At 38.1% G+C, this 13,205-nt stretch overlaps 1 protein-coding gene across 1 annotated transcript in view; it reads right to left on the reverse strand.

The window, feature by feature from the left end:
• The window catches only part of USH2A (usherin), a 788,115-nt gene that overhangs the window by 386,264 nt on the left and 388,646 nt on the right, over positions 1 to 13,205 (reverse strand). The window contains exon 34 of the mRNA XM_029229459.1: positions 10,650 to 10,797. Within this exon, the coding sequence (XP_029085292.1) occupies positions 10,650 to 10,797 (148 nt within the window). The remainder of the gene's footprint in view (positions 1 to 10,649; positions 10,798 to 13,205) is intronic.

Raw genomic sequence — 13,205 nt, forward strand, 5'->3', positions numbered from 1 at the left:
ATTAGAGAATTGTTGATTAACAATGTTGCGTTAGTTTCCGGTATACAGCAAAGTGATTCAGTTATACACATAATGTGTATCTACTCTTTTTCAAATTCTTTTGCCATTTAGGTTATTACAGAGTATTGAGCAGAGTTCCCTGTGCTATACAGTAGATCCTTGTTGGTTATCTATTTTAAATGTAGCAGTTTGTACATGTCAATCCCCAAATCCCTAACTATCCCTCCCCCACCCTTCCCCCGGTAACCATAACTTCGTTTTCTAAGTCTGTGAGTCTGTTTCTGTTTTGTAAATAAGTTCATTTGTATCACTTTTTTAAGATTTCACATATAAGTGATATCATATGGTATTTGTCTTTCTCTGACTTACTTCACTTAGTGTGATAATCTCTAGGTCCATCCATGTTGCTGCAAATGGCATTATTTCATTCTTTTTAATGACTGAGTAATATTCCATTGTATATATGTACCACATCTTCTTTATCCATTCATCCTACCACCTAGCAGTTTCTTATATGTGTTTGCTAAGTCTTTACATAAGATTCCTCCCCTACTCCAATCAAGCCCAGAGAGTACAGTGTGAAAACATAGCTACTTACTAAATACTATAAAATAATTTTTGAAAAAAATATACTGGATTTAGTGGCTTTGGTTTTTGGTAACCTACTAGCATAGTAGTCTGATTCATCAGAAAATATTTATGGTGGACCTACTATGTGCCAGGCATTGTGTTACATGATGGGAATACAGAAGTGATCAAAACAGCCTTGGTACCTGCCTTCAGAAAACTTTCAATCTAAGTGAGAAGACAGACTAAGTGCATTATGTGTATGTAAAGTTGATTAAAGGAGAATCAGAGGGAATAGAAGAAAACATGGGGGGGTGGGGGAAGGAAGGCAGATGCTAACCTAGTCCAGGTTCGTTAGGGAATAAGGCTTATTTGAGAAACAGATCTTTAAACTGACTTTGCACTGGGAGTTACCTCGTTAAGAGGAAAAATTTCGTACACCATTGTTTGGTTAGTTATAACAAAGATTTCATAATAAGAAATTGAAAGCTTTCAATGAGATATCAGTAAGTTGATTACTATTTAAAAATGAAATATCACAGGAGTATTAGATAAACAATCTGCAACTAGAACTTTTGAGCACAGCCCTCTTTATTTGCTATAAAATGTCTAATGTGCCAAAACGAAGTGCAACAAAATAGAATTTTTGTTTGTTTACTTATTTCCTTTTTCCAGTCTCAGCCCCCCAACTTGTGTGTGTTAACTGTGGATTAAATGAGATTTAGACATGAGTCAGGGTCTCAGTAGGAACCTGATGGAAACTCAAATGAACAAATGAGGATAGTTTAGTGAAGGATCTATGTACAAGGACATGGGCAGAGTTAACGGAAAGCACCAAGTGATAATAACGCATCCCCGGTTAGAAATTGTCAGGACTCCTAGGAGCCAGTAAGCATCCTTAAATTTGCAGGGGAAAGGATGAAAACTGATTCAGGAAGCTGGAGAAAGAGCTGCAGTGACAGGGAAGGACCACTGGATAGGAGCTGTAGCCTTTAGTGGAGGAAGGCAGCCCTGGAGCCCAGAGCCTGGCAGAAAGTTCTGAGACTCCCTTCTCCTCTGATTCTCCGTTTTTGTTTTTTGTTTTTTTTTGCGGCACGTGGGCCTCTCACCGCTGCAGCGTCTCCCGCTGCGGAGCACAGGCTCTGGACGCGCAGGCCCAGCGGCCACGGCTCACGGGCCCAGCCGCTCCGCGGCATGTGGGATCCTCCCGGACCGGGGCACGAACCCACGTCCCCTGAATCGACAGGCGGATTCCCAACCACTGCGCCACCAGGGAAGCCCTCCTCTGACTCTTTCAACTCTTGCTGCTGCTGCCCAGGGACAAACCAAAAGGAAGCCAGAGAGAGAGGAAGCCCATTGATGCTGTGAGTAAAGGTCAGCCTTGTAGGATGCAGGGCTGAGTGGAGGAGAGTAGAGAGAGGATCTAAAGAGGCAAAAGAAAAATATACAACATAAAAAATTACAGGGAATTATTATATTGCACCGTATTGTATTTTTTGTGCTTTTCTCTTGTTTATCCTCTTGTGCTAATAATCAGTTAAGATAGCCATAAAAAAATAAAACAACATTATGCTATGTGGTATGGGGGATCAGGTTATTTAATCCAGTTCTACAGATTCAGTTCTTCAGTGGATAATCCACAAAGTGGATACTTAATTCCCACTGGCTCTCTATCATAAGCGGTTTGAAGTTTATCACCTTTCTCCTTCCATAATGGTAGAATTTTTAAGGTGTTTAATTTTCACAGGGAAGCTGAATCGTAATTGTCCATAAAGCACATCCACTGGGATATACATCTTTGTGCCTCTTCATCAGGTTATGTCAAATTGTATGTCCTAAGGTGCCCAATAGATTGTCATATATAACCAAGGAAATTCAATACAAGTACAATACAATGTACATTTAATACAAGGTATCTCTATGTACATTGAAGAATTCTGTTTACTGTAAGAATTAAACAACAATGCTTTGGTGTGTCATAAAAATAACACGCATAGTGAATATAGATGCTCCAAACATATTTGTTTGTTTTTTCCAGTCCAGTGTGGCAATGTGAATGTCAACCGAGGTTTCCCCCCAAGGTCTGGATGATGATTGAATGTGGCAGATATCTCCCTGTGTGAATACTTGATCCTTCAATTAAAAAGGAAAAGAGAGAACAGCTTTCACAACGTGGAAGAATGCCTTATTACTGTTATGATTGCCTAAAAACGGAATCAACGGAATCTAAAAAAGAACGTGCTTGGGAAATTCTACCTGACAAACGGACGGGAGGTGTTTCATAAAAGTTACACAAGGTTTGCTTCAAACTGTCAAGCCATTTTCCTAAGTGATTCACCGAATTCTATAATCTGTTTCTTCTAGGAAATCTGAGTATTTCCAGGAAAGAAAAGAGATTCACATTTTGACTGTTTAAAAAGAAAGTTAGTTCAAAATAAAAAGTTAAAAAAAATAGTTATTCCTTTAAAACCAGAGAAAAATCAGGACAGAGATCTTAGAAGTGTTGAATCTTGGCACTGAGAATGAGACACTGAACCCGTAAAAGTATCTGAAAAAAATATTTTTTTCACATGGCTACATGGAATCCTACATTACGAGCATTTCTGCACAAAGTAGAGGTGAGGATTGCAGTGAATAAAATCATGCATTTTGAGTCATTCACACCTTGTTTTGTATTACGTTCCTACTTAACTAGCTGTCTTGCCTAGAGTAACTAAGTTGCTTAATACTTATAAATTTGAGTTTCCACATCTGAATGTTGGAATAACAGTACCTATTTCCTGGGTTAGTTATGAGATTGAAAGCTCCTGGCACACAGTTATAAATTGTAGCTGTTACTATTACTACTATTATTAGTATTAGCAGAAAATCAAATATTTCTTTCTCTGCATGGGTAGAGCACTTAATTAGTATTTACACATACACCTTCATGTACATACATTCTAAAAATTTCTCTATATCCTTTCTTAATGTGAAGGACAGTATATACAGAGTGTGTATAAATGTCTACAGTTAATTACTGTGCTTATCACCCATTTCTGAAATAATATATACGCTCAAAAAATTGAACTTTCTTTCAATAATGTTCTGTTGTCTTCATGGTACTATGTGTAAGTCTGCAAAAATAATCAACTTCCTAAAATTTTCCTATTCTTACTGAAATTATTGTCACTTCCTTGGTACATATCCATGTATGAATTCTCACAACCCTGGGTCAATACAAAAGGCTAAATTAGGAAAATGTTTCCATAGCCTCCTCAAGTATTCTCTCCTTTCTCAAGGAGACCCTGGGACCCTTGTCTAACGGGTGCCCAGCTCTCATGCCCATCTTGACATTAGCAAATCCTGACGGCTATAACAAGATAGCCTTTCACACTGAGGCACGCAAAGCAGATCCAGCTTGGCATGCTGTCTCTCTTTAGAACGTCTACAAATTACCAGGCTGAGGAAACTGTCTGCCAAATGACTGAGTCTCTAAGTATGTACTTTGAGCCTTCAGTAAGCCAAGATGGAGATGCCTTTCCACTGCCTTTGAAATCATCCCACCTGTATTACATAATTATGACATGCTCTAAATGTGCATTTATGTGTACTGTATGATTGCATATGCTTATGCTTCTCACATCAACACAATTACCATTTTATTATTGTCCCCGGCATCAGTAAACACTAATTCATCCAACAGCTGTTTAATACTCATCTTCTCCATGACTGGCACCCTGCCAAATGCTGGGACTAGAACAGCAAACAATGCATATAGAATCCCTGCCCTCATGTGGGTCACAGTCTAACAGGGAAACTATTTTAGGTAAATTTACTTAGGTAAGGATAGTGGAGAGTTACAAGAAATTCTAAGTATTAATAAAGGATAAGAATTTCATATTTTATAGTTTTAGTTAGTATTTTAAATATATATATATATATTCTAATTAGTTTAAAACGTTACTAAATATTATGCTAGACAAGGAGGAATAAGTTTGGTGGAGTCGGATATCTATGCTGATTTTAGCAAAGTAGACCTCGAGTGGGAGGAATAATCATATTTCCAGCTTCTAAGGCCAAAGCTTCTGAAAGGAGATAAAGCTCGTGAGAATTTGGAAGCTCTCAAAAGCGTAATTCTAATTATGCAATTGTAATCTACACAATACAGGTCACACATTTCTTAGACAGTAATCCTTTGTGCTGCTTCTCATTGCTGGCTAATGGTATGACAAAGGAAGAGCCAAGGTCCTACAGAATAAAGGGTTCTTATCCACCTTGGACCTAAAAAGTAGCTCTTTTCGGAGGTTTTAAAATCCTGCCTGAAATTGCAGCCTGCAAAGAACACCTTTGCCAGAGGGAATGTGGATGCGAAGGACTCTTGAGTAGAGAAACAAAGGTGGAGCGTCACACCACCATTTTTGCAGGTGTGTGAAGCAAGTCACCAGGATTAAGCAGGGCATATTTGAAGGAAGCAAAGCCTTAGGTGTTAATCAAGTGATAATGACCCAGTACTTGGCAGACTAAGGCAATGCATAGCAAGCAGCATTCTTTAGAATAGCAAAATCATGGAAACTTAAGTGTCCATCAATAAAAGATGGGTCACATAAGCCGTGGTTTCACTCAGTGGGGGTTTACACTGCCTTTCCAAAGAATGAAGTTGAGCTACACTTAACTGCCATGGAAAGATGTTTCCACCATATTGTTAAGTGAGAAAAGGAAGTTGCACAAAAAGAGATGAACTCACGCTTTTTTAACAGATGTATATTTTATGCATATATCTTTTTGTGATTACTAATTTAAATTTTTGTTTGTTTTAACCTAACACAGTCCTTAATCTTGATTTTTTTCTGGTTTTAAAGTTTACTGCATTCTATTACATCCTCCCTACATCTCTTTTTGTTTTTCATTGTGGCGAAAAACACATAACATGAAACTTACCATTTTAACCATTTTAAATATTCAGTATAGTAGTGTTAACTATAGGCACATTGTTGGGCAAGATCTCTAGAACTTTCTCACCTTGCAAAACTGAAACTTTATATCCACTGAACAGAAACTCTCCCCTCCCCTTACCCCCAACCCCTAGCCCCTGGTAACCACATTCTGTGTCCCTGTGTTTGACTACTTTAGATACCACGTATACATGGAATTATGTCATATCTGTCTTTTTGTGACTGGTTTATTTTACTCATATAATGTTCTCAAGGTTCACCCATGCTGTAACATGTGACAGTTTCCTTCTTTTTTTTAAGGTGGAATAATAGTCCACTGTATACATATACAACGTTTTGTTTATCCATTCATTTACCCATGGACATTTGGGTTGCTTCCCTCTCTTGATTACTGTGAATAACTCTGCAATGAACATGGGTGCACAAATATCTCTTCAAGATCCTTTTTTCAGTTCTTCTGGGTAAATACCCAGAAGTGGGATTGCTGGATCATATAGTTATTCTATTTTTAATGTTTTGAAGATTTTTCCATACTGTTTCCCGTAATAGCTGCACCATTTTGCATTCCCACCAACGACGCACAGGGATTCTAGTTTCTCTATGTCCTCTCCAGCACTTGTTATTTTCTGTGTGATTTTTTTTTTTGACAGTGATAATCAACATATTTTTTGATTGAGCGCCGATTATGTGTCAGGCACTAGAGCTGCTGGTACAGCATTGAACAAAAGATGCTAGAACAGGAGAAATTCTCTGAGCATGTGAAGCATGTCCTGAAGCAAAGAACAAGCTACCCAGCACAAGCTGTGGGGCAGGAGCAGGTTGGGGAACAAAGGAAAGAGGGGAATCGGAAACCAAGAGGCCAAGCTCCTAGCGCCTGGGTAAAGAGTATCCCCAGACTCCCTGCAACAAGAGAAGCCACCGCAATGAGAAGCCTGCACATCGCAACGAAGAGCAGCCCCCGCTCGCCACAACTAGAGAAAGCCCGCACGCAGCAACGAAGACCCAACGCAGCCAAAAATAAATTAAAAAAATAAATTAAAAAAAAAATTAAACAAAAAAGATTATCCCAAGTTTAATGAGTAGGAGCTGATAGTTTAAATCCGAATCAGTTATAAAGCAGAGAGCCTGTTTCCTATGCCATGCTGGCTACAGGTTACCAATTGCTTGATAGGCAACAAGTGGATATTTATATATGAACCTTTTATACCTTTCATATTTTGTCATATATAGGTATGCATTTGGAAATACTTCTCATAGAAAGTGGGTTTACTGTTTCTCAACATTTTTTTCATGTTTATAAGGTCCTAATGAAATAATCCTTTATGTATATAGCTGACTAAGAGTCAAGATTTTGGAGCCTAGAGTGTACAAAACCAGACAATCAGTACCCCTTACAGAATACGACAGTCTAAATGTGTAAATACCTCTGGACCTGCTACATCTTAATAAAGACCCAGAGGGAAGACATTCCCACGTCCTCAGGTTGCTTCTTCTCCATACACTTGGCACCTTGTACACATCCCTACCTCATTATTATTTGTTTACATGGACGTTTCTCCTAAGGAACTCTCTGGTCCTCTTAAGATCAAGGATTGGGCAAATTCAACTTGGTATCATCAGAATGATGGCACCCAGTGGGTCATCAAAAGTATATTTTGAATGAATACATTCCATTTTTGTAGGGCATAAGGAGGCTCTTGAAGTTATCTGGGTAAGAAATACTACGGGCCTTCATTAGAGGAGTACAGTTAACGAAAAATCAGGGGTGAGTAAGAACTGAACTCAAGAGTGCCTCCCAGGGCTTCCCTGGTGGAGGAGCAGTGGTTGAGAGTCCGCCTGCCGATGTAGGGGACACGGGTTCGTGCCCCGGTCCGGGAAGATCCCACATGCCGCGGAGCGGCTGGGCCTGTGAGCCATGGCCGCTGAGCCTGCGCGTCCGGAGCCTGTGCTCCGCAAGGGGAGAGGCCACAACGGTGAGAGGCCTGCGTACCAAAAAAAAAAAAAAAAGTGCCTCCCAGGTTTCTGGTGGTACTACTGGGTGGTGCTAATCAGGGAGAGGGGAAACACAGGAGAAAGGGCCGGTAGAGGGGAAGAGAGGATCAGGAGAAACAACTTGGATATGTTGAGTTTAAAATATAATAGAGATCCGTGTGGGGAACTCCTGAAGGGATGCTAAGGAGGGACGACTCACCCAGAGGGTGTATTTAATATTCTTTCAGTATTTTAAAAATTTATTTATTTTTTGGCCTCGCCACCCGGCATGCAGGATCTTAGTTCCCTGACCAGGGATCGAACCCGTGCCCCCTGTAGTGGAAGCGTGGAGTCTTAACCACTGGATCGCCAGGTAAATCCCCCAATACTCCTCAGCATTTTGATGGTAACCAAGTCAACGGGATATTATGATTATTCAGGTCTTTGGTTGGAGCACTAGAATCTACTCCTTTAATCAGTGCCCCCAAGATGGTTCTAATAATCAGATATGTTTGAGCAGCACAATTTAAAATCATTTGAAAGGGTATCTGTAGTAACATAAGGCTGAAGCCTATCTTATTTTCCAATTGTATTACCCTTCCACAGCATATTCAGAAATTAGAAAGCAACCACAGTGCAGCTGTGCTGTAATATGGGCCTAGTTCCATTAAATTCGAACTAGGCATACTCAAGAAGAGAAAATTAAAAATTCTTAAGTCAAATGCAAAATCCAAACTCCAAAAAAAAACCCACCTAGTCCCAGACCCCACACAGCTGAACAAATATATTTCAGAAACAAATACATGTCAAACAAACATATCCCAGGATCTGGCCTGTAACTACTTCTATGCTCTCTGTTGGTATCATTAAAGAGTCAGGACTCTACAATATATACGCTAATGATTGAATGAAATTTTCACAAGACACAACTAAATAAATTAAGTATTATTAGGTATCAGCAGAAACTACTCCACTGTGTTAGGCTCCATGAAGGAAAAGAGAAATAAATGATTTATGGTCCTTATCATCTGGTGGGCATGTTTGACATGTGCCCAAATAAATTTGGGCCAAGGATGAATAAAGTACGTGTCATGATGATGGCATAGGAAGAGAATACATGGTCAAGAGAAGAGAGGAAGCTTGACTTACACTCAAGAAAGAGTGAAATGATTTCATAAAATAAGAGGCTTAACATTTAGTCCTGAGGAATGAGTTAGATTTGGAGAGATGGTAGGGATCGTTAACTCCAATTTTATAATCCAAGGAAACTGGGGTTCATGGCATTTAGTAAATTTTCCAGAGTAAAATCAGAGATAAGATTTGACTCTAGGACTATTTGACTCCATACCCATGTTTTTCAACCAGGAGGCTAAAAAGGAAAGTGTGTTTCAAGGCTATGCCAATGCAGATCGAGTCACAAGTTGGGGCTGATGTGAATGCCTGACTAAAGAATCTGGACTTTATTCTTTGGGTTTTTAGAGGGAAGTGTGGGAGCTTTGAAAACAGATGAAGTGACAAGATAAACAGCCAACGATCAGATCCTCCTCTAGGCAATGGAGGATAGAAACTGAACACTGGAATATCTGAGGAAAGTGGAGAGAGAAGTAATGAAGAGAAGAAATTTTTTTCTTTTTAATGAAACTATTACTTAAAAAATGTCTAACCATTGCCCCATAGTAAAAATTCTGAAAACTCTGATGTGATTAAACACAAGACTTTAGAATAAATGAACGTGTTAACACCAATCTTCTAAATCTCCCAAATTCTTATGGTTCAATGAATATATTTTAAAACTGCTTGTAAATATATAACACATAATGCACAAAGATTCTTTGAAATGTCGAAAGTATTTCTTTAGTCCACCTAGGATTCTGGGGGCAGTTATAGTCACAACTAGTGATTAGGATGAAGGGAAATGTCTACTAAACAAATCATGTAACAGCAGTTAAGAGCAATCCGACTGGAATAAATCATTCGCATTTTCATTGCCACCTACAGACTAGGTTTCTTTGTGGAGCACAAAGTATGACAAGATTGTTGACTGTTTAAGTATCAAATAGCTATCCATTTACTTTTTACTAGGAAATTTGTAATAGTTCAGGGATAACTTCAATAGCAGAGATAATCACTCACTGTAATTATTAGATCTCTCTCCCTTACCTCAAATATATCTCATGCATTTGCCAAAAGTTTAATTAAAATGAGATGACTGGAGTAATTAATATCATAGTAAACATAAGACAAACTAATAAAATTGTAATTCTTCTTCTTTCACTCTTTCTGGCTATGCTAAAAGAGGCCATTTCAGTTTTCAGTAATGAGTTTCCTAAAACAGTTTCTATGATATTAAAAGTCTTCTTGATATTTGTCTTAAAGAGGAACAAAATTTGATGTGATGTAAGCTTGACCAGTGTGGCAAAATGACACTATGTTATATGGAACTTAAAGATATTTCCAGTAAATGAATAAAGCAATTTCTGTCCCAAGTTACTACAAATTCTTTATAAGGTTTTATTTTAGCAAACTTTAACTGGCTAACCTAACTCTCTAAACTATTCAAAGACATATATATATATATATATATATATGTGTGTATATATACACATATATATGTGATATATACACATATCACTTAGAAATATATACAGTCCATTTCAAGTTAAACAAGAATAAATGAATATATATTTAATGTATGCATGCTGAACTATTTATAAATAACATATTAAAAATACAGAGTTCCAAATGGTCCCTTTTAAGATAAACTTATTAAAGCAAAAGCAGTTTGAAATACAGTATGTGCACGAACTTTCTATCTCCTACTTCTCTAAGAAAGAATGAATAACAGTCAAAAACAAAAAGTCATTGAAAATATAATGTCACTCTCACAAGGCCATTCTTTGGGAATCCTGGTTTGTTCTCTTCACCTCTCCCAGAACATATTAAACCATAAGATGCAGTACATAAGAACTATCAAAAGGGAGCACTTTTGAGCCACCAAAATTGTATGTTAACCTAAAAACCACAATCTCCTAAACTACAGACAATGATACTATCTCAGGTATTTTATGTGCTAAAATGATCATTAAAAATTAAGCACCACATATAAGCTGCCATTTAGAATATTAATTTACCTTTGCTAATCATCTTTTTAACTTGAGGCTAAAAGAGTTCACTTACCATTTGGATATTCAGGCTCAGTCCAGGAGATGTTAAAGGAGTGAGGTGAATCCGGGTGCACTTTGGGGGCTGGCACGCCTTCGGGGGCCCTCTCCTCAGTCAGGGCCTGGCTGGCCTTACTCACTGTGCATCCACCCCCGGTGCAAGCCTGGACAGAGAGACAAAAAGAGCACATTTCACTTTGGGGTCCCAAAGTTTAGATGAGCATTGAAGAAAGAGAGTTCACCATAAAGAGTTCCAGATCCTTTAAAATAATGCTCTCTTTTTTAACCTCCCATCCCCCAAATAAATTTGTTTCATTGCTGAGGTTTGACATTTAATTTGTTTGCTTTTTAGGACACGAGACATCCAGCTCCAACAATCAAGCAATAACCCAGAATGAAAGAATGTATGGATTATGAATACATCCTAAGTTAGAGCCTAGAGATGGGGCATATATTGACTGTGTGAATAGCCACGATGAAATTATCCTCACACAAAGGTTCTTAGAATGAATTAAACACACGCGCACACACACACACACACACACACACACACACAGACAACTATGTACACCATATGAGAAAAGTACTAGAGATTGAAGACTACTTCAGGACAAAACAAATGATTTCTAGGAAGAAAAAAGAGCAAAGAAAGTATAATCCCTTTCTACTTACTGTAGCGTGAGCAATACGTTTAAAGTAGAACACAATGTGAAATGGAATAAAACAACATTTCTCATAAATTGACAACAAAGCAGTTGTTGAGTGAATGTTTATTGGCTTTAAGGGTCAAGTCATTTACTCACGTGCCGGGGGAACTGAGCTTCAATACGTGGCCAACAAACTTAAAATGCTCACAGAACCCCCAAATTCCCAAAGGAGGGAGGTACTACTAGTTCCAGAAATGGATTCATGGATATTAGGGATATTCAGAAACTTCTGTGTACATTTTCATTATAAACTGCCAACAATTCCAAATAAATGTTTCAGTATATGAGGAAAATATCACCCCTACCTAACATATTAGATAAGCACTTCTCCAGGAAATTGAGACATGCACACAGTTCTTCCAGCCTATGTCTGCTAGTAAATATCAGCAGTTACGTCTTTATATAACGCAGCTATTTGAAAACTACGCTAAAGCTCTGTTCAGTACCTCTTTAAGTTACAACTGTAATTTACATAATAAGATGTAAAGATCTTTCAAAAAGCACTAAATTTTACCACGAGCATTAAGAAAATGAAGCGAAATCCTAGGACAATATAAAAGGCAGGCAGTTATTCAGTTCATTTTCATGGAAGGTAGATATGACTAATAGTAAAACACCGAAAGCCCTCTCTATTTGTTCGGGTCTGTACCAAGCTTTCCAGTTTGATACTGAAGGAATGACCTTTTGATACTTAAAGCAGTTAGTATTCTTTTTCCTAAAGATAGAAGAAAGCTGACTGATTTTAAAGGTATTTTCTTATACTGAAGTATACTACTTGTAAAGTTGCTGCAAAATTCTTTGCTCTAAGTGTAAGTAACAATAAATGGTCAGTAGACTCGGAGATCAATTTTACCTCTTATTGTAAGAAGACGACAGTAACCCATGTCTTCAGGATAATTTCTCAGCGTAAGCAAGTTTCAGATGGGCTAAACTGTGGCCTGGGCATGAAACTGCATTAAGATTGGGGACCTAATTAACCTCTGCGGGTTTCCTCTAATGCTCAGCTGTGGCATGTGCATATCTCTGTAAGAGATAAACCATACTCCTCCTGAGAACAGAATCTTGGCAAATAAGGAGAAATCAATTGAGCTCCTGATTCGAAGCCCTAGGACATGTTGCTATTAGCCCAGGAAATAACTACCTGAACGTTAAAACAGAAGAATTAAAAAAAAAAAAAATTTCCAACGTGCTAAAAGTCCACCAGAAAACATGGCAGGAAAAGAGGCTGTATGAGACAGCTGAATTATCGAAGGAAAATGCTCAAAGGAGCATACTTTCCAGTCCTTAGAGACAGATAAATCCATCCACTGGCATTTCATAGACTTTTTCCTTAGGAGGGGAAAAATGTTGTGGCATGTTATGCTGAAACTCAAACCACACTGGGATGTAATTCTGATAGTCTCTTTGTCACTACTGTTTTTCTTATTTGTGGCCTAAGAATTCCCCCCGCCATCTCTCCCAGAGAAATACTATAGGTACTATGTGACATTTCACTATGTATTTTTTTAAAACAGAGCATGAATTAAAATTTACTTCGTTTTGAGAATTTTATGGGATGGGGAATTCTGGAATAAATAAAGACATCCTCTGGTTTGGAAGGACTGTTTGTTGGGCTGTGTCATGGAAGACCCATAAACTAGCAACTTGATAAAAAGCCTCTTAAGGGTCCAAGGAGTTTATGAGAGAATTTTTCTTGGAAATGAACCCGAATTTACAAAGGGGTTGCTGAAACAACAGAATTACCTGCAAGATATTTTATTTTGTTCTTTTTTTCCCACGTTCTTTCTGTATGCATTTAGAGGCGCTAGGTGAGTGGGGTGAGTATCTTAGTTCCTTCAATAACGTAATAAATGTTCTTAAAGTTG

This window comes from Monodon monoceros, unplaced genomic scaffold (assembly GCF_005190385.1).
Source record: "Monodon monoceros isolate NGI ecotype Baffin Bay Population unplaced genomic scaffold, NGI_Narwhal_1 Super_Scaffold_18, whole genome shotgun sequence".
NCBI lineage: Eukaryota > Metazoa > Chordata > Mammalia > Artiodactyla > Monodontidae > Monodon > Monodon monoceros.